Below are 21,768 nucleotides of genomic sequence, written 5' to 3' on the forward strand. Positions count from 1 at the left end.
TATATATATATATATAATTATATATAAAAAAACTATTGAACGTCTAGTATTTATCCCTTAGAAGAAATATTTTTATGTCTTTTGTACATTGAAAAAAAAAAAATGTTGAATACAACATCATCGTAGTTGAAATTTATTTTATTAATTCGACAACATTATATTAATCAAATTAATATGCTAGGTAAATAAATTTCAACTACGATGATGTTGTTGATTCAGCATTATTTTCTTTTCAGTGTGTGTGTATTTTAACGAGATTTTATACAGGATTTTAATTTCCCGTACATTTTTCGTATTTCAATTTTTCCACACGATTTTATACGCGACAAACGCGCGCAAGAAGCGGTCTTCTCGAACGAGTGTTTGCTGCAATCATTGGATAACAATATTGATGCAAAATATAGTAGGGCGGTTACGCAAATGCGTGCTTCTTGTGAAAGGTGTGCGTGTGCGTTGCACGCCACCATCAGAAGGACACGCCACGAGTATAAAACCAGATTATGCACGTGCATACACATAGTGTAAGTAAACAAATACAAAAAAATTAGCTGCATTAATTTACGGCCAATTTAACTTTTTCTCCTATAATTATGTCATTGCAATTCCGTCATGTGTTTACTGTGTCTTATTGTACTATTAAATTGGACATTGTGTGGAATTAATTAAATTAGCATAATCTCTCATTCTGATGTATTTTTTTTTTTAATTAAAAAAAAAGGAACGATCTCTCTCGCACACAGAATGTCAGCTGTCAGCTGACTTTGACACTTCTCTTAAAGAGCGATCGAGTAAAGTATATATATGTATGTAAGTTAATGAATGAATAAATATCGACGCAATAGATGAGCTATATAGCTCATTGTCAGCATACAAATTTAACGAATTATCATTATTGAGCAGATGCGATCTATTGGGCTAAATATTTTCTGCATTTATACAGTTGACAAGAAAAAATTTAGACAAATTGTCAACGCAGATATTTCTCTAATTTTGCTTTTGCTCCTCTGTTGATAAAATCATCGCATGTTTATATATCGATAATGCAGTCCGCCTATATTTCACATATGGTATTCATTTACCATCTGCTGATGTATACACGAGTCAATGTACTCGTGATTATATAAATAACAAAAAGGGCAAAGTCAAAGTTACATAAGTTATGTATGAATAATGAATAATTTATAAAGGCTTCGAAAGGTCGACGAATTTTCTCAACCGAAGAGAATAAAGCTTCATTACGCCGGTCAATGTCATCCTCTATTTTAATACTCTTTGAAAGATTGAAATCTTTGATCAAATATATTTATTATATTTGATTTCTCATCCGAGATAATTTTTGATAGATTAAATATATTATATATTTGTTTTCTCTAAAAACAATCAAAACAATTCTATCTTGTTCCCATTGTTAAAAACACTATTTCAGAATCTACTGCAAAAAAATCCTGATTCTTCCATTATCGCACGTCTAGAATCTATGTAAATTTTCTTAATATATGTACATTAAATGGCATGAATTATTTAAACCGAATTATTTAAGCGAAAAACAACGAATCATTGTTTTCGCAGAATATCCACTTCTGTCTCGATATACGTATAATATTCCATAATCGTTCTTCATTATAAGCGAAATTAAGTTTAGCGAAGATAGTTAACTGACACCGAGTCTTTTTGATAATAACAAGGCTGTTATTTATGTGATAAATCGCGTGATGCTATTTTTTACAGATAATTATATTAATGTTCGAGTATAATATATTTTGGGAATGCAATTTGATCACATATTACTTACATATATATTTAATATAAGATACGCAATATCAAAAATCTTCTGTTCTTGAATAAAAAAAACCGTTTTAATTTCTTCAAAATTTATATTTCTAATTTAAAAATAATTTTGCTTTTTTAATATCAACCGCGTGAATTGCATTATCTACCCGTGTAAAATTTTTTATGATTAAAAAAATTTATTTAAAAATTTATACAAATGTATATATTATGTATTGTATATTTTATGTAACCAATACACCATGGTATTGAAAGAATATATCAATTTTTTTAAATTTCACTTTGATATCGACGATTATTCACGTTCGAATAACTGTTAACAGTGCGTGGTCTCGATTTCAAATTAATTATTCTCAAATAATGTTATCTTGTGTCTTTAATATTTGCAGCATAAAAGTCAATATAAAAGGTGTAAACACGAAAGAAAGCTAATTTTGATAAAATCAATTTGATCGCGCGTTTTACAAAAGAAATGTTCTCAATTAATGTTGAATAATTAACAATAATAATATTTTCAAGATAAATCAAGGATACATCGTACGTAGCCCGAAACCGATTTGACTGCGATAATAAAAAAAATCTCTATATATTTATATAAAGTATATTACGTATGTATTTATTGCAAAAGCCTTCTTTTTCCCGTAACCACCATAAAAAAAAAGGATTACTTTTTTTGTTTGTTGTAACGCATGCAACGACCTAATACTTGGCTTGTAGGTTCATGTGTTTTTTATCGTACGCAACGAGTCACGCGTTAAGCTGTTTCTTCAGATTGTTGGCCAGCTTGTCCATAAATTCGAAAGTCTCCAGGTAATCAGCCCTGGTGACATTATCCATACCCTTAATGCATATGGCGAGATCCTTGGTGAAATAACCAGACTCGATGGTATCTATGCAGACTTTTTCCAGGGTTTCAGCAAAGTGTTTCAGATCCGCGTTATTATCGAGCTTGGCACGATGCAACAGTCCGCGGGTCCACGCAAAGATGGAAGCGATCGGGTTTGTGGATGTCTCCTTGCCCTGCTGGTACTGACGATAGTGACGAGTGACGGTGCCATGAGCAGCTTCGGCCTCGATCGTGCGACCGTCCGGACATAGGAGGACCGAGGTCATCATACCTAGAGAACCATAGCCTTGCGCCACCGAATCTGATTGCACATCCCCGTCATAGTTTTTGCACGACCACACGAAACCACCTTCCGACTTCATAGCATACGCCACCATGTCGTCGATCAACCGATGTTCATACCATATTTTCTTCGCCTCGAATTGCTGTTTATACTCATCATCATAGATCTCCTGGAATATGTCTTTGAAGCGGCCGTCGTACTTTTTGAGAATTGTATTTTTCGTTGACAAGTAGAGCGGGTAATTTCGCGACAGCGCGTACTGGAATGAACTATGAGCAAACGCGCATATGCTCTCATCGGTGTTATATTGAGCCAGGGCGATACCGGGACCCTTAAACTCGTGCACGGTGTATTGAATCTTTTCGCCGGAATCCCCGGTCCATGTGATCTCCAACTTGCCCGGACCTGGTACTACGAAATCCGTTGCCTTGTATTGATCAGCATGCGCGTGTCTACCAATGATGATTGGTTTTTTCCAACCTACTACCAGACGCGGTATATTCTTGCAGATGATCGCCTCGCGAAACACGGTGCCGCCCAGGATGTTTCTAATCGTGCCGTTAGGGCTCTTCCACATTTGCTTCAGCTTGAACTCCTCTAGGCGTTTCTCGTCGGGCGTAATAGTGGCGCACTTGATGCCGACGTTGTAACGTTTAATTGCCTTTGCGCATTCCACCGTCACGTTATCGTCCGTGGCATCACGATTTTCGATACCCAAGTCGTACGTATGCAGCTCAATGTCTAAGTAGGGCAAAATGAGTTTCTCCTTGATTGAATCCCATATGATGCGTGTCATTTCATCTCCAAGAATGTCGACGACTGCGCCTGCCTAAAAGTTATATAGTATATATTTCAAATCTTTCTTCGTTTCTTAAAAGGCAATTTTTATTTACATCAATTTTATTTTGTATAAATATTAAATCAAAAAATATTTAAAAAAACAAACATATCTCAAAATACTAGATTATTTATCTAAAATATACGTATCTCGAGAGAGACTCGCTTAAATATACTCGTTTATATCGTTAAATAAATTATGTCAAGGCAATTTCCTATCTTTGGCAATAAAATTTATATATAATTTTTGATTGAGTTTACAAAGATCGATAATTGAGCAATATATATATATCGACGAGTGTAAAGTCCACTTTCTCTTGCGTCGAAAAGTTTGCAATTATCGCAATTTTAATTGAACCTCTCCTCTCTCTCTCCCCTCCTCCCACCCCTCTCCTTTGATGACATGTCACTTTCAAGCAAGACTATGGGACAACACTTACCTTTATTTTCGCCATTGTCGTAAATGATGCTCCAAAGGTTTTTACGAGCGATTCCACCGATGACGGATTTTGCAGCAGGTAACGGCGATTAAATTCCCGAGTTAGCAACAATCCCGACGACGACGATGTGACAGGGTAACTGGCCGACTGTAACGAGCGTACAGTCTTTATAAAACGTACCCCCGGTTGGAGAATACGGTGGGGCGTAAACATGGCAGCCTTAAATATGTGTGCACCCACCTCTACCTATACGTATACTTTTTACTATCCTCCGCTCCGTCCTTTCCCCACCTTCGTAGTCGTCTTCCTCTTCTTTTTTATACCCCGTGCAATTTTTTTTTTATCAATCGCGTGAACGTGACGATTAGAGATAATAACTTGTAGTAACTCTCGGTAGTTACGAAGGAGATAACTGGTGTTGTCGTTATCTCCTGGAAAAAAAAAAAGTTGTACCAGTCATGAAATTTGAACTCTCCGCGATTACGTAATCGAACGACAAACTGGGAAACCGGAGTTAATATTGTTTTGCTCAGACTTTGAATGAAACGAATGATTTTTGCATATCGAGAATGATCGTGATGTTACATTAACTGACATCGATATATTGACACGCACGCTTCTTGTGCATCTCGACTTTGACATATGTCAATGTACCTACGGACGTGTGACGGAGATGCCAACACACGTGTCTTCGCGAGCCCCAGTAAACGCAAAACAACAGTAATGTAACATCAATGTTAATAATTTCCCACTCAACAATGTAATGGCAATATAACATGCTTTGTACATAACATTTATAACATTGATGTTGCACTACTGTTGCTTTGTGTTTACTGGGGCCTGTCATCACATTTGTTCGCGAGCTGAACTCGCAACTCGTTTGCGTCGGAACAACCTTACCTCATTATCATTATTTTTCGCACCTTTTTATCCTGCAATAAGAAATATGTAAATATAATATAAATACGTAATCACCAACATCGATTCGTTAGCTGTATTTTAAGGTCATTTTACATTAGTTGCATCGCAGCTTCGCAAGTCATGTGATCCAATCAGCGTGAAGCTAGCTTGATGCTGATTGGATAGCACGGCGCTTATGACGTTTGCGACACTGCGATGCGACTAATGTAGAATGATCTTTAGGTACAGATAGCGACATCCGCATCGACAATATTTAGTTCATAAGGAAGTTACATATTTTCGAACAAACTTTCGAAACCCTCTAGAAATTCTCTAGCCAACACCCAATGACAATTAAATATTATTAGAATAATTCGATAGTCGTTCTCTCATCTCATTATTCATCTACATATTACGTATTTAATGTTGTTTTGATTCGCGAAAAACGGCGAGAGAAGGTAAAACTTGGTTGAATAGAAGGAACAAAATAATAAAAAAGGAAAGCATGATAAAGAATATGTTTGACAGGGACAAACGTCCATAAAAAAAGGAAGCAGAAAAAATATAATTGCTTCGTTGACATGTTAATACTCCTCGTATTACACGTGCAACAAAATTAAAATTATGCCGCGTCAGCCGCGTGTCGTGCACGTAAACACGTTTTGTTAAACGTCGGTATAATAATGCAAGGATTGAAATATTTATGATAGAAACACGATAACGAAGAAATAATAAAATAAAAAAAAAATGAGCCGACCAAAATGGGACGTGATGTGGTGCCCCTTTCATTCGGACAGGTTTATCACGTGGGACAGCGATGCGGTGTTAAATCTCTACGAAATTGCACCGCGAGATAATAGTATGCGAAACAGTGATCACATCTGTAAGTTTGCCCAACAAAAGATCTTTATAATAATATACCATTGTTTCTCTTTGTAAATAATCTCTCGCATATTCTTTCCAATAGATCTACAAATCTCTGAACACTCCATCGCTGAACTTGTCTCATCTGTTACCATTAATAGTTACGCAAAGTGTGTTGACATATATCCACAACCAGAGCCGGATATCGTGGCAAGTGGCCACGCAAATGGAAAGATAGTTCTAAGTACACTTAGTCCCCTGGAATTTGATTACCAAGGACTTGTTGGAAGAGAGTTTTGTAAGCTATCTTGCTACAATATAGTTTAATTATACATTATTTTAGTGTAATGTTATATATATATATATATATATATATAATTGCGTAAAAAATTTTAGTTCCAAAATATATGCGAACATGCAACGTTGTCGCTTGGAATCCTGTGGACACTCACCTGATTATGTCGGGCTTGGATAAACATAGCAAAGAGCTTTCCGTACTGCTTTGGGATGTGCAGCATTATCCAAAAGGCTCCGAACGACCGTTAGCAGAAGCAGGCATATCAGAAACTATACATTCCGCCGCTTGGTTTAAACATGACTCGAGATGTCTGGCTTTTGGTGCTAATAACAAGCAATTAAAAGTTGTTGACTTTAGAGGTCTGTTCAAGAAAAGATAAAAATCGATACACGACTTGTTGATATGGCTCAATTGTTGTGACTCAACTCTTAAATTTTATTAGATTCTGCAAAAGTGGTAAATGTCACTTCCACAAAGGCAGTATATAATCTGTCGGTGAATCCCCATAATAATTACCAGCTACTTTCGCATGTCGACAATCTGATTACAGTCTGGGATACTCGATATTTTGAAAAACCAATTGTCACTATAGTACCGCAAAGGCAAGTTACAAAAGTGCTGTGGTGTCCAACTAGACGCAATCTAATTGGCACATTGCATAAAGATTCAGGTATAAAATGCATTGTGCTTTTAAATTATAGTTATACATGTATGGCATATAGTTACATGATCATTGTACAAGTATATGCATGCTTTTTGTAATTATGATGGAAAAGTACTCGAATATATATAAACTATTATGAAATGAAAAGAAAAAATTAAAATTAAAATATTCTTATTTTGTAGCGGGCTTGCATTTATTCGATATTCAATACTGTGGAACAGAAGATACTGAGCCGGGTGTTCTGGAAAGAGTGGTTTTACCACCATGGCATAGTCCTATAAGTTTTTCATGGCATCTGACCGACGAGAATCGATTGTTGGCGATATCGCTGCAAGGTGATGATCTTATAATATATGTATAATCTTATCTTGGAATATAGAATTCTTGCATTTTACCGTATTGCAGTTATGATACTAGAATATTCTCATTTTACAGGAGTAACTGATTACACTGTATGTGAGAGAATAACACTCAACTGGTCCGCTCGATCGTGTCTTATGTGGAATTATGCTTTCAAATCGTTCAAATATATGAACAGCGAGGACAGCATTTATAAGGAATTGAATGATATCTCAGTTTTAACTAAAAGACGTGCTATGCTCGAATATGGCTTGCTTGTAAGAGGATAATAAAAATGATGGAATTATCAAGTCTTGAGCAATTGTTTTCCACAAACATTAACTTCGAGTGTATTTAACATTAATTCTTCATCTTGCTCAGATTCATATTGGCCTTTTAATTTTTTTTCTTCTATCTTTGATTGTGTTTATGTTTTGGTATACAGTTGTATGTACATGCATTTGCAGACAGATCTGGCACAAAATGGGGACATTGCCGAAAACGAAAGTTTGAAAAATTTATGGCAATGGTTATACCTAAGTCGCTCTTTAGTAGAAGACGGTACTATACAAAGCCCTGACAATAAGCATCCCGGTGTAAGGTAAAATTACAATGTGCCATTAGCTAGAATATATGTATATATATATAGATAGTTTAATGCTTTCAATCTTTCTACAGGACAATTTTGAAATTGGACAGCCAGCAAAACTTAAGTAATGGTATCTTGAAATCGGAAGTTATTCATCGTTCTTGGGCGGATATAGGTTCGAATTATACAACAAAGATTTATAGGTGATGATTATTTTATTCGTATAAATATACGAATGTTTGTACATGTATGTAATGTAATTTTAATTGATATCTGTAGATCGTCAGACAGAGAAAAAAGCCTTTTTCTTTGCGGATTGCGATTTGACAAGGAAACCAATACTGCCTACGATAACGCATATCTAGAGAAATTAGAGAGGGAAGGTGCATACGCAAAAGCAGCGGCATTCGCAGTATTTAATCTCTGTCTAAGACAGGCTATAGACATTTTAAACCGAGGTGCCAGCAAAAAACAAACGACCATTCTGAATATGGTAGCTATGGCGCTATCGGGTTTCTCCGAAGAACGCACCACGTTGTGGAGAGAATCTTGTCAGAAATCTAGATCTCAATTATCGGATCCTTATTTAAGAGCGACATTTGGTTTCTTGACAGCAGATAATGATTCCTATGAAAGTGTACTTGTAAGTATAATAATAAGTATGTAAATGGATCAAATTTTGATGAAAAATTAATTAGATGCTTAATAAATATCGATATCGTAGAATGAAAACGGTATGGCTGTCGCAGATCGAATAGCATTCGCTTTAATATTTTTATCTGATAATAAACTGTACGAATATTTGAAAAGACTCACTCAGAAGTTAATTGAAGAGGGAGATTTAGCAGGCTTCTTGCTTACAGGTGTGTAATTCAAATATGTTTTATATTTACAGTAGAAAATATTGTTGCGTCCGATATCGATATCTCGCATTCTTTATATATTCTCATTATCATAAAAAAGCTCATGCTAACGAATAAGTAGCGCTATTAAATATTAATCAAATAATGACTCAATAATATACAACAGGAATATTTTAATAAAATTAGTAAAACTGTAGCAGAATCATATAATGATACAAGACGCAACAATATTAATTAAACACACATTAATAACATGTATTGTGCTTCAGGAGCAAGTATGGAAAGTATACAGTTATTGAATAAATATTTGGAGATTACTTCAGATGTTCAGAGTTGTACTCTAATTGCTATCAGAGCTTTTACACCCAAGCTGCTTCAAGAGAATCAAGTCCAAGTGTGGATTAACAAGTATTAATCTTCCATCTGTAAATATTTATCGAATAATCGGCATTTCAATGATACATGTACTAATGGTCGCTTGTACAGTTATAGACATCTTTTAAATGCATGGAAATTGTGGTTTCAAAGAGCTAGATTTGACATTGCTATGAGATCCTCGACGCCACAAGAAAGACCACCGCAACAGATACACGTTTCTTGTAATTTCTGCGGCAAGAGTATATCCGCTTTCATGCAAGGATTGAGCAGGACGAGAGTTCCATTTGGTAGATTAGGCGGTACTCCTAATAAATTAAAGGTAGGTTTATTTTCTTACATCTTTTCTTAGTCTGCATTCATAAAGCTATATTTATTGGACTTTTATTTGAAAAGTTATTGTAAAATTTTTCTTTCCTCAATATCCTTTTCAATCGTAGATGACGGCATGCCCAAATTGCCGCAAACCTCTGCCACGTTGCGCGATATGTTTGATGCATATGGGTACCGTCAGTGGACTGCAAACCGCTCCTAGTCCTGGTGGCAGCAGGAACGAAGAATGCGACAGCAGGCTTACAGAATTCAATAGCTGGTTCACATGGTGCCTAACATGTAAACATGGTGGACACAGCGAGCACATCGCTCAGTGGTTTCGGTAAGAACGCGGTATTATATTCGTGTTGACTTGACGAGTCATAAAAATACATGTTTGTGTTATGTTAATAACATGTAATCGATGTAAATGCCAAAGATTTTATTAAAAAAAAAAAATCTGCAATGTTATATTAATTTTTATGTTTCAGACAACATACAGAATGTCCAGTGACATCTTGCAACTGTCGCTGTTCATCCTTAGATTATACACGTAACGCAACTGTGACATAGGAGTATGTATACTTCTTGTAAAAATAGAAATTTTTAAGTATTCTTACTTAATGCTTACTAATAATGGATGTTTGTAATTTTAGGATTTCCTCCATGTTTATTAGATTTAATTGGATCGGTTTTATGTACAGACAAAGGACAGGTGTCTCAATAATTTTCTTCATGGCATTTTTTATTTCGTAGAAAGAATTATGCCACAGCCAAGAGAATGTAAAAAGTATGAAACAGTAAACTATTTGCATATATTATCAATTTTTTTCGAGCTTTGTGTATCAATTTTCATAAAACACTCCGTCCAACTGATTACCCACTGCACAGCGCATATGTACCATGGTATTGTAGCCGTTTACATCTACAGCAAATTAAGATCGCGGTTGACACTTTCAGTGAAGAAAAAAAACTAATAACGACAAGTATTTTACTCACCAAAATCTTTCGTCATGCTTAAAGGCAACAATACAAAGCTGTTGCAAGACATGGTAGATTTTGATTTGACAGTACCACGTACTTCCACATAACTTCCTGACGCATCTTTGTCTAGTGATTCTGGGAATGTCACATTGATCCGAGCATCGTCCGTTGTTGTTATCTCTGCACTCTTACCATCCGAACTTTTCTGCAAATCGCATCAAACGCACGTTACATGCATGTAACACACATGTTAATATATAAATATTGAATGCAAAATTATATTTTATATTTTCCAATAAAATAATTTAATAAAACAAATTAATTAAATTAATTCTTCGATATTTGTTAAAGATACAATTACAGAGAGAGGAAAAAAAATTAATATTTTATTAAATTCTAATCTATTAAACCACTTTAATGATAATATTAAGATTTATTGCAAAAAGGAAAGCGATATTAATTATTCTCATATCGAAAATTAAATCCTGGTTAAACTTCGTAACCTAACCTAACCCTAATTTAACTTTGAATATTTTCTTACTCCCGTGATTCTGCCGAGTACGATTGCTTCTTGCCCAACACGTTGCGCTAATCGTTTGCCCAAAATACGTACGTCCGACATTTTCTTCAAATTAATCAATCAATTTTTATAGACTGACACTTTCTTAGAAAAAAAAGCAAGGTTATCGCTCAACAGCGTAAACGAGAAATCGAGTTTGGCATTTGGCGCGAAATGACAAGTGGTCGAAAGCGGCGCATGCGCAATATGCATAAAATTCGGACGGCTGTATCATCCCAACGTAACTTAAAACTAAAATTAAACATTTCTTTTTTTTTTTTCTTTTACACGATTCTTGTGTGTGGAATCTCTATTATTTATTATAATAATTTTCCATCTTACAATTACATTTATCTACAAAAAATCAACAATTGAATGAAATATTACATTGTATACATTTACAATAACAATTATTATAATCTCAAATCTATATTACATAAATACATACAAATGCTACGATGAAAAATAAATTGATATTTCTTATTGTTATGTTTCTTTACATGTACTCTGTTATTTTATACATGTATATATGTTAAAAAATGTTTAAAAATGTCAAAATAGTTTCAATAATATTATACATGGCCTGAATCTCTGCTGCATCTTTTGTTTCACCTATGCCCAATTGTGTAATATTAGGAATGGATGACAGGCGTAAATATATTATATAATTTTTTGATGAGTTAATTAAAGACTTTTTTTCCATCTTTACTCCTAATGTACTCACAAGCTCTTGTATGACTTCTTTTATCATATCTGCATGATTGATGTATATGTCCCGTACAGATTGCATTTTTTTTCTCATAGTGTAGGAAATTTTACTGGAATAAGTTTTATTGAACAAATTATGAATATCTTTGAGTAAAAAATTCTGTTTGGTCACTGTAAGTTCCTTATCGGTGCATTTCATATACATTGCTTCTGCCCTTTTCGATAGACTTTCGACTGGTAATACTGGCTTGCTAATCACATAATCTGTTATTCCTATACCTAATTTTCGTATACCATCCTCGGCTGTTTCTGTAGAAATTGCTTCGTTCTTCTTTCCTTTCGACAATTTATTTATATCAGGATGTAGACGCTGTAATAATCTCTTTGCAGCTTCTTGCTTGGCAGCTTTTTTACATTGTGCAGAACCTTTTTCACATGCAGTTCCTATTCTGACTTCTATAGTAAAGACCTTCATATGAGGTGGTCCACTCTGCTCAACAACTTCATAATTAATATCTTGGAATGTTAACTTTTGTTCCATACAAAATTCCTGCATATAAAATAGAAATTGTATTACCTTAACGATTAACAATTTTATTGTAATATTCAATAAATCACAAAGTTTACTTGCAACAACCCAACATAATTAATATTGTCAGGGCTTGACTCAGTCTTCATTCTTGATAATGATGTTGGCTCATAGAATTTAATCGGTATAGAGATCCCTATTTTGTTTGCAACTGGAGATTGTAGTGAAATTTCATTTTTATTAGCCAGTAATGATAACATCTTCTCTGCAGCATCTTGTTTAGCATCTTTTTTCGAATTTCCTACACCTTCAGCAACAAAGTCTTTACACTTTACTCTATATACAAATCGGTTGTAAGCCCCCTCCACCTTTAGACCTATACAATCGTACTTGGGAACATATCCCTGCTTAACTGATAATTCTTGGAGTAAACTAATTGGTGACTTATTCATCCTGAAACTGAGAAACACATATACAAATTATATAAAATAAACAAAAAAAAAAAAAAAAAAAAAAAAAAACGAGAAAGAATAAATTAATAAAAAAATATTTGTAGTTTTATAGACAAGAATTTTAAAGTTTCAACTAGATATATATATATATATAATTTAAATATATATATATATAGTACATTATTATGAATTATATATATATATATATATAAAATATATATTTTAATAAAATTATAAAAATGTTATAAAAATATTTTGTAAAATTATATGAAACTTACTCTATAGAGTTATTTACAGATTGGCAACAAAATTGTGTTGTTGAAATCTTAATAAAATTTTGAGCAGAAAATGGAATAACTAGTATTTTATTTCTGACACATAGAAAATATCCTTTTTATACGTTCTGATGAATTATTCGATAGCTTTCTACTCATTAATTATTATTATTTAGCTAATTAATTATTTTTACTTACGGGCAATACAATATCTCGTATGATATATAAGTGTGATATATACGTAGTATATATTGATCGTACGAAAGCGAGGATCTCAAATTGTTTGACGCAATCTCTTGAATTCACTTCCTGCATGCGTGTTCGTAATTAACTTTTATTCAAGCAATAATAATAATAATAATGTCACATTCCATATATATTTTTTACATCTTTTTCAATTTCTTTATATATATATATATATATATATATACGTTAATGTTATAAAAGAAACTTACACTCGAGTGACGGTATAAGAGAAATGATGATGAGATCATGAGATGACGTGGAAGATGCTTCATAAAAACCGGGGAATCTGTTATGTTGTTGATCAGTATCTATAGATTTAGTCATATATGTAATACTACTATATTGCTAACGGAAGTCGAGAAACTGTAGCCAACATTACGGTGCGGACAATACTTCGTGTCTCTAGTAAGGAATATTGTGCGATGTGCGCATGTGCTGATATATATATATATGTGCCTATTCATATTTTTCGAATAAACCGCGTATAAGCCACGCCTCTATAGACGTCACGCATGCGCAGCACGGCAGAAATTCCTGCTATACTTGTCTCTTTTCAGCGTATCTTTTTTCTTTTTTCCTCTTATGGCAGTGTTAGCAATATAATAGTATTACATATATGGATTTAGTATCATCTGGTTACATTCCTCTCTGGGACAGGTATGTTTTTTTCAGAAAAGAATTTTAGTTTACTTATCGATCAATTTAAATAGCGATATTGAAAATGATTGTGAATTACTTATTTTTCTTTCATAAAATATGTACGTACGAATATAAAGTTAAATTTTTGACTTTAATACTAAATAGTATCGACCAATCAGCAAATTTCTACCAAAGCAGCGATTTTTTCATTATGTATGTATGTAGCACACATCATGTGTTTTTTCTCGTGTCATGGCCTATTTGTTGTAGATGACATCCGACATCCGGTATCCAGTTGCCCATGAAATTTTCAGACTTTAGAGTTACGTTTCAAAATTCATTCCAAAAAATAACGCAATCCTGATTGGTCTAGTGATAAATTCTCATTGATTGTTTGAGCATGCGTAGTATGTCTCGATGAAATACAACTTAAATCTTATGAAATAGAGCCTTGTATTTTTAAATTACTTTTCGTCAATTTCCTTACTTGATAATGTAGCATACATATACATGCACATGAAATTATAATTACAAGCTGACTTACAATTGTAATAAAAGCGCAAATAATATAACAAAAATTATATTTAATAATATTTAATAACACTTAATTATTTAATAATTATTATAATAATAAAAGGTAAAGGCTTTGCTTTTTGTTTTGAGAGCTTTATTGTCACGTGAATAACAATAAAACGACTGACAATGTCTTTCAGTCGTCAAAGAGAATGCTGCCTCTATTATAAACGTTTATACAAATTCAATTTCTATTTGATACTATACTTGATCACTATGACGCGCATGATGCATGAGAAAAATGTTAGAAAGTGAAAGAAACTATACATACAAAAGCGCCATTACTCGCGTTTCATTTTACAAAAAAAAAAAAAAAAAAAAGAAAAAGTCCAAAGTGACATTAGCTCAATGTATTTTTTTGTAAAAGGGTCGTCTTCGGCTTTGTAGCATAAGATGCGTTCAGGAAGCAAAACGATTGTACATCTGTAAACGATTACAACTTTATAATTTTATTATGTACAATCAAATCTCCTAGTTTGCGTATGAAAATTATATTTTTATAAATACAAATAAATTTTACTCTTTTCTACTTTATTTCAAAGCTAATATGTAAAATTTGTTAATATAATAAATATATTAAATTAAATCTGTTACCAAATCAATAAAGTTTTTGATAAAACTTTCATTAAAATAATATGTAGATTTAATCAGAGATTGATAATTTATGCTTATAACGATGCTTAACAAATTCAACACTCTTTAAAAACAAAGAAAAAAGATAATGGCTATTCAATTTAGCTTGTTAAACTCTATGCGATAAATTCTCATTATTTAAAAATTTCATGAAATTACGACCGTCAACGAAACCGTCGAGTTCCCGAAACGCATCCTGTTTCTGTCAAATATGTCTTGCTAAAGTTACATATTTATTTCTAATGCAGTTTTGTTTGGTTTTCCATATTTTTACACTCACGTCACTTCATCTTTTGCACTTCTTCTCTCAATCGTTTCGAAATAGCTAATGAAATCAATTTCCATTATTTTTACTTCAATAGAAAAAGTACACAGTATGGTACAAGCAATTCTTGCAATGATGCAAGGATAATTGTGAAGCGTTTTTCAAGTTATATCTGTTTTGTACAAAGGACTCAATCTCTCTCTTTGATTCGTTGAAATTTTTTTAGAATGTTACAAACTTACTTTTGTTATCGTATTTCTCATATTACAACAAGCAATGTTTCCATGTTTAAACGTATATTGATACGCAATTTTCAATTATTATGATAGATACTTCCAAGTAGGTATAGCTGCGATTAAAATGGCAAAAGAAATCGAATTTTATCGTGATCAGATCGAATATAATTCGAAAGACTGGGGAAGAGAGTGGGGTAGTAATATCTCGCAGCATGCTCATAACATGCCGAAACCCTTTGAATAATTAATCGCTTTCAATAAACGATCTTGTAGTTTCTCTATTGTACTGTAATCCGGTAATAATAAAACATTAAAGCATGTGTGCGCTATTGGCAACCTGAAAACATATGTGTTAATATTACGCTAGTAGTATATAAATGAGACGCAAAATATAAAAAAAAAAAAAAAATTAACATTACTTTACCTGTCGGAATCCGGGCCGTGTCTGGCAATGACCATTTTGAGCCTTGAAAGACCGCCGACCGGAACTCGATCGCTACCAGTGGTGAATTGAAGAAGTCTCCGTTGACTTTCAGGCGGGAGAGAATGTGCTACGCGCCAAAAGTTACGTACCGCTTCACTGTCAACAGTATAGCCGCCTTCGTACTCCGTAGCTGCTTCCAATTCGGCGAAATCGAATATTTTGCTTCCGCAAACGAGCTGCGCGCGTATCAAATATATAGATCGTGAGAACAATCGTTCGATATAACATTTACGCTATATCAATGATTGCGCACGATTGTACCTGTTCAATCTCCTCGGGTCTGAAGAGTAACGCAAGCGGGCTCTCGTCCGTAACCATCTGGAAGCCACGTCTGAAGGCATTAAACTGCCTCTCCACGGACTTGTTGAGCAAAAAATCCGCATAGAGATCGGCAAATTCCTTTTTATTTTCCTGCGTGACATATAGTTCGTCGCCATTCTCTTTGAGCTCGTGGAACGATAACGATTCAAATACGTCTCTATAAAGTGAAGGTACAACGACAAGTGTTGATATTTTCATATTCGCGTGCATGATTCGACATTCGATTTTAAGACATACCTGTAACCCACCCGGAAAGTTTGCATAAATATCTCTGGCATATCATCTCCCGTATATTCCATCAGGTCCTTCACTGTTCGATATAACGTTGGACTCCAATCCTCGAGATCCGCGAAAGCACCTTTTCTACCTAATAGTTTTCTATAAACAACCATTGGAAAACGTACGTCTAGAATTACATTGTTATAAATTGCTAAACCAAGCACGATGCCTATTAGCGTAAATTGTGCATCGCTTTCAAATGATGTCGGATTGAACCATGTCATCTGCGTGTCTTCCTGAAATAAAGAGATCATTTCATTTATACAATATTAAATTATGATCACAAAAGGCGATTATATACGTCAGATCAGGTGATTGTGCAACTTTTCATAAAAAAAAATAGCAACATAAAAATGTTGTTACAGAAATTAATGTTGAAATTTATCATTTTTTTACATTTTTCTCCCTAAAGAAAAGTATACAATCCTTGGAGCAAGACAAAAAATAAAAAAAAATTATTATAGTTTACTCAAAATTGAATTAAAGCAAGTTCTGACCTGAGTTGTGAACATGCCATAGTCAGGATTAAAGATTTCCTCTACAACTAGTTGAAAAAATTCTTTAGATACACCGCCTTCGTCGACACCTTGCTCTCCTTCAAATTCGACAACCAATTGTTTCTTCAGGTCGGATGGATTTTCCATCGCTACCATCTCCAATTCCACCAATGCGTCGTCTATCAAATGATCCCTTCTCACCTGTTTAAATTAAAAATATGTAACTCATACACCGATGTCTTTCTATGATCGATCGTCTTATTGAATTAACAAACCTTTAATCTGAGATATGGATTAGTAGGTTGCCCGACAACAGTTTGTAAAAAACTCATACGTCGTTCGCTATACATTCTAATGCGATTATCATAATATAAACCCAAAGTTTTAGTGGCTGGTGTAAGAACAAAAGCATAATTCATAAAGCTAAATTTCATCGGTTCTTCACTCTTGTAATAAGCAAAATCCTTATCCATTTCTATGGCGTCACTAAGCGGTTCATTGTAGAAATCGGTAAATGGTATGAAAGGCTTACGTGCATCTAACGCATTAATTCCTAATTCTGTTGCTAATGGATCCTGAAATAAACATTGTATAGAAATAACATAGCATAGAAAAGCCATGTAATTAATATACTGATCTTTCTCTGACATGAGAATATCGACAGAGGTGACATATACCTGGGGGATCTGTCCTGACCGTGAAGCAGTTTTGTCGCTATTTGCCGATTCGCCCTCGTCGCCCAATATCAGCTCAGGAGGATCTAATTCTCCGGCAAGCATACTTGCATAATATAGAATTTTCATAACCTTTGTAGGTGCGGTAATAGTATCCGCATCTTGGACGCAATAATCGCGCGTGAAGGATCCCCCTATTACCTGTAACGTGGTATTAAATTTATTCAGCACTGTGGGAAATAAATAAAGCGATCCTTTTGAAATCGTCTCGATGCGAAAGAAATCAGTACTATTGATAACTAAAATCAGGAAACGCACCTTAACAGTGATAAGTTCTTGAAGCGCCTGCAGAAGATGCGGAAGTCGCGATTTGCAATGTTTGGCCCAAACACGTGCCAACTTGGCTTGAGCCACTATCGGTAAGCAACTCAATGCCTTACATAACATATGGAGGGCTAATTCCAGATATTCGCTATTACCGAGCATTGGAATTTCAAAGACAATGAGAAATACATTTAACAAACTATCCATACTGTCCCAACGTACTATGCGAAATACTCTCAAATCTAATTCTATGTCATCTGCCAAAGTGACTAATGCGTTGACCAAAGCTGATTCAAAGTTCAGTTCACCTAATTCAATCGAAACAGTATACATCATTTTATCAATGACGTTATATTTAAAACAATGTCTTTATAAGTTGTTAAGACAAATTTAACTTTAATAATATATATATATATATATATATATATATATAACAAATTAATCACATATGATTAAATATATAAAGTAATATTGTTTTCATACTTGGAAGGGACCAAAGTGCCTCAAAAGCTCTACGAACGGATGGTAAATCAACACTAGTATCGTCATTATTAGGAACTGTAGGCGACGGATCACTGCTATCCTGTTCTTTGTCCTCTCCTTGAAGAGATCGTACCGCTTCTTTGTTTAAATCCGCAGGTGGCCTTAATAAGGTATCTGGCGCTCTATCGAGAAGCGCCGCCAAAGGAGAATTACTCTTCTCAGTCTTTTGGAAACTGAGACTTAATGCCTTTCCAGAAGAAAACACCTCTCCCAAAGTACGAATTAATAAAGAATATGACTCTTCTGCTTTACATTTTTCTATAATATCCAAAAGTTTAGCTTCTGTAAGATATGGCTCTTGTTTCCCTAGTAACAAATTAAAATTAAAATATATTAAATTTACCGCTTTCGCAAAGTCTAATTTGCGATTGCCATTTATTCTTGCAAATTGTTTCAATCGTCACAATTTATAATTTAATCTTTAAACCAAAGTTGAAGCTTCATTAAGTCAATTTGAGATATACCTTCGTCCGAGCTTGTAGGATTAACACTTTTTACAGGTAAACTCTTGGCTAATGACGTTTGCCCTGGTTCTATAGTAGTCCGAGCGACTTTACTGGGTTGTGTACCGTCGCAAAGTCTTGCTTCTTGTGAAAATAACTGTATTGCTTGAGCAGCTGCTTGATTTGGAGTAAGATTAGTAACCTGGTGTGAAACCGAATAAAATAATACATAAGTCAAAAAAATGTCAAGTTTTCCAATTCTTACAGTTTCCTAATAACTAAACGAATAAATTTCAAGATCATACTTTGCCACTCGAGGCACAATGCTGATTGTCACAATGAGGATTTCCACATCCGTCCGTAAGTTGATAAAAGTACCGTTCAATGAGCTTTTTCGCAGCTGCGCGCTTCATGTCGCTGCAAGGGCTTTCTGCTCTTACCCTAGAAAGTTGACACCAAGTTATACAGAGAAGTTGTACAAAGAGCGAATAGTTATGCCTATTTATGACTATCTTTTTTTTGCAAAATTTCTGAAAACACAATATTGAAAAACAAAATTTCTTACAAGATTGTACATACCGCAAAGCAAATGTTTATATATTACAATTTTAACTTGTAAGTATTACTTATAAAATTAATTTGTTTTTGTCTATCTCTATATCTATATAAATGTAATTATTAATTAAATCTCAAATTGTGACGAAATGCCAAGCAAAAATACAAAGTTTATAAAGGACAAAGATCACGTGAATCTTCTTTTAATAAGTGTTACATAAAAATGCTAAATAAATTCATTGAGAATTGTCTTGGAAATTATATATCATTGTGTACATATATATATATACATATATATATATATATATATATATATGTAATTCGCCAAGTCGGATGACACAATGTCGTTGCACCAAAACAAAGGCTAATAATAGATATTCTTGTGACTTCGCGATCTCATGATAGAGTTGGAATACCACGTCGCTCCGTATCCCTCGTGCAATCGATTGACACCGAGCGAGCGAGGGTAAATATGTAACTGACAATTAGAAAGAGCTCGCGTTAAAAAAAGAAGAAAAAAAAAAAAAAAAAAAGGACAGATGTAAGGCAAAAAGTTCCGTGAAAGTTGCGTAATTTTTGTCATACAGAGTTTATATAAATTCACTTGATCGTAGAGTTCAACGAGAGCGTGATATTATTTTTCATGGTCGATAGAATTTTGACTCTGTGCTCAAACGTCATCGTCGACGACGAGAGGGGAAGGAAAAAAAAAAAAAAAAAAAACCGTGCGTCCGCATGACGTTTCGAACGAGTCTACTCTGCTGTCAGAGACGACGCATGACGACGCATTATTTGGAAAGCGTTTTGCGAGCGACACTAAAGACGCAACGACTCTCGTGACACCTGGAAACGTGATCTTCTCCAGGGTCCCCCTGACTCTTGGCGCTCATAGACCGTAAATCGTCGAAATTTTGCCTGTTTACTCGGCGGTCGTGACAGAAAGTTGAATCTTGCCACCGTGCTTGTCACCAACACACTCCGCGCAACAATATTACAGGTCCTCGCTAATTAACTCGGCGGCACTATATATATATATATATATATATATATTTTTAATTTCTCTGCAGAAACTTTTCACCGTGTCCCAACGATCTTCACGGTTGCCCTCACTTTTCGCACGTCGGAGGGAGAAGGGAGTTGTTAAAAATCTGCCAAGAGCTAAAGGCAATAGGGAAACATAGGGGAATGAAAATGGGAGGCGAGCGGAACGCGAACAGGAGAGAGATGACAGATAGATGGAACTACGGGCGAGAGAAAGAGTCAGAGTCCGAGTCCGAGAGGTGGATTTGTCCTCGCGTAGAAGGTACTTTGACAATCCCCGGAGAGAGATTTTTTTTTTCGAGGTTAGGGAAATTGACGTTTCGCGAATCGCGCGACTTGACAGACTCGTGTGGTAAGAGAACACGTACGGGGAATAGGTCTTAGGTCTGCGTGTGTTTCTTTCTTTTTTTCCTGCCTACTGACGTCTACCGTTTGCAGTCAGCACCAACAGGGCCACGAGTTATCGCATACGGCTCTCGACTAAAGGTGCGTTCGCAAATTCTCGTCAGATAGAATAGTGTTTAATTGGCCAATCAGAATAGCAGAGACAAAGGCTTCTTTGTTCCGATTCGTCCAACTTGAGGTTACTTTACTCTGTGGCATGGATTTTCGAACGCACTCTAATCGCGATCGTGCGTAATCGCTATGCGATAAGTCGATATATTAATTGCATTTCAAATGGCCGTTTTAGCGACAGATATCCGTAAAATATAACTGCACTTACTGGAAAATTATCGAAATATAAATATGCACACGCGACTCGCACGAGCATTTTCCTTGCTTCTTAGTTAATTTTCTTTGTTTAGAGTTAAAATTGACCGGGTCATTGGATCGTATTTCTGATAAAATATCCAGGTAGCAAGCACACGACATTTTGACGTCAAAATATATAGTCAGTTCGAACCAAATATAACGTGATGTAATGATGTAAAAATGACGAAAAAATGACGGACTAACGTCACAGACCGATGACGACGTTTCAAGACGTTAAAAAGACGTAACTTTATATCACCATTTTAGATCTATATTAGTGACGTTTTAATGACATTTGATCATGAATCTATTTCTTTAGCGTAAAAACTCGTAAAAAATGAAAAATTCATTCACAA

At 34.5% G+C, this 21,768-nt stretch overlaps 5 protein-coding genes across 17 annotated transcripts; 1 reads left to right on the forward strand and 4 right to left on the reverse strand.

The window, feature by feature from the left end:
• Positions 1 to 675: 675 nt before the first annotated feature.
• Idh (isocitrate dehydrogenase [NADP] cytoplasmic) lies at positions 676 to 5,197 on the reverse strand. 6 transcript variants are annotated; one of them, XM_072895734.1, is made up of 4 exons: positions 5,096 to 5,197; positions 4,436 to 4,626; positions 4,196 to 4,342; positions 676 to 3,747 (listed from the first exon to the last, which is right to left on the reverse strand). In XM_072895734.1, exons 3-4 carry the CDS (start codon positions 4,208 to 4,210, stop codon positions 2,536 to 2,538), a joined length of 1,227 nt encoding a protein of 408 aa, XP_072751835.1. In that variant the 5' UTR covers positions 4,211 to 4,342; positions 4,436 to 4,626; positions 5,096 to 5,197; the 3' UTR covers positions 676 to 2,535. The 6 variants fall into 6 exon arrangements, with proteins under 6 accessions (XP_072751835.1, XP_072751832.1, XP_072751829.1 ...); XM_072895731.1 differs by having other exon boundaries at positions 4,196 to 4,626; positions 5,119 to 5,197; XM_072895728.1 differs by having other exon boundaries at positions 4,196 to 4,626.
• Positions 5,198 to 5,528: 331 nt separating this feature from the next.
• On the forward strand, positions 5,529 to 10,325 carry Mio (GATOR complex protein mio). Its single transcript, XM_072895823.1, has 15 exons — positions 5,529 to 5,978; positions 6,063 to 6,257; positions 6,356 to 6,616; positions 6,700 to 6,927; positions 7,104 to 7,256; positions 7,357 to 7,538; positions 7,728 to 7,861; positions 7,939 to 8,052; positions 8,129 to 8,492; positions 8,574 to 8,712; positions 8,982 to 9,120; positions 9,199 to 9,409; positions 9,528 to 9,742; positions 9,891 to 9,974; positions 10,056 to 10,325. Exons 1-14 carry the CDS (start codon positions 5,843 to 5,845, stop codon positions 9,970 to 9,972), a joined length of 2,553 nt encoding a protein of 850 aa, XP_072751924.1. The 5' UTR covers positions 5,529 to 5,842; the 3' UTR covers positions 9,973 to 9,974; positions 10,056 to 10,325.
• On the reverse strand, positions 10,193 to 11,122 carry LOC140667682 (uncharacterized). Its single transcript, XM_072895827.1, has 3 exons — positions 10,925 to 11,122; positions 10,399 to 10,588; positions 10,193 to 10,324 (listed from the first exon to the last, which is right to left on the reverse strand). Exons 1-3 carry the CDS (start codon positions 11,003 to 11,005, stop codon positions 10,245 to 10,247), a joined length of 351 nt encoding a protein of 116 aa, XP_072751928.1. The 5' UTR covers positions 11,006 to 11,122; the 3' UTR covers positions 10,193 to 10,244.
• Positions 11,123 to 11,207: 85 nt separating this feature from the next.
• LOC140667680 (RISC-loading complex subunit TARBP2-like) lies at positions 11,208 to 13,516 on the reverse strand. 3 transcript variants are annotated; one of them, XM_072895825.1, is made up of 4 exons: positions 13,362 to 13,516; positions 13,105 to 13,215; positions 12,278 to 12,638; positions 11,208 to 12,200 (listed from the first exon to the last, which is right to left on the reverse strand). In XM_072895825.1, exons 3-4 carry the CDS (start codon positions 12,629 to 12,631, stop codon positions 11,475 to 11,477), a joined length of 1,080 nt encoding a protein of 359 aa, XP_072751926.1. In that variant the 5' UTR covers positions 12,632 to 12,638; positions 13,105 to 13,215; positions 13,362 to 13,516; the 3' UTR covers positions 11,208 to 11,474. The 3 variants fall into 3 exon arrangements, with proteins under 3 accessions (XP_072751926.1, XP_072751927.1, XP_072751925.1); XM_072895826.1 differs by lacking the exon at positions 13,105 to 13,215 and having other exon boundaries at positions 13,362 to 13,496; XM_072895824.1 differs by lacking the exon at positions 13,362 to 13,516 and having other exon boundaries at positions 13,105 to 13,341.
• A 920-nt stretch (positions 13,517 to 14,436) lies between these two features.
• Positions 14,437 to 21,122, reverse strand: Ube3a (ubiquitin protein ligase E3A). Of its 6 annotated transcripts, XM_072896269.1 has the most exons (12): positions 20,462 to 20,981; positions 19,369 to 19,504; positions 19,085 to 19,265; positions 18,561 to 18,926; positions 18,072 to 18,385; positions 17,757 to 17,954; positions 17,355 to 17,654; positions 17,080 to 17,280; positions 16,541 to 16,818; positions 16,244 to 16,460; positions 15,923 to 16,158; positions 14,437 to 15,835 (listed from the first exon to the last, which is right to left on the reverse strand). In XM_072896269.1, the coding sequence occupies exons 1-12, from the start codon at positions 20,506 to 20,508 to the stop codon at positions 15,715 to 15,717; spliced, it is 2,595 nt and encodes an 864-aa protein (XP_072752370.1). In that variant the 5' UTR covers positions 20,509 to 20,981; the 3' UTR covers positions 14,437 to 15,714. The 6 variants fall into 6 exon arrangements, with proteins under 6 accessions (XP_072752370.1, XP_072752367.1, XP_072752366.1 ...); XM_072896266.1 differs by lacking the exon at positions 20,462 to 20,981 and adding an exon at positions 21,028 to 21,122 and having other exon boundaries at positions 17,355 to 17,954; XM_072896265.1 differs by having other exon boundaries at positions 17,355 to 17,954; positions 20,542 to 20,984.
• Positions 21,123 to 21,768: the final 646 nt, after the last annotated feature.

This window comes from Anoplolepis gracilipes, chromosome 7 (genome assembly GCF_047496725.1).
Source record: "Anoplolepis gracilipes chromosome 7, ASM4749672v1, whole genome shotgun sequence".
NCBI classification, from domain to species: Eukaryota; Metazoa; Arthropoda; class Insecta; order Hymenoptera; family Formicidae; genus Anoplolepis; species Anoplolepis gracilipes.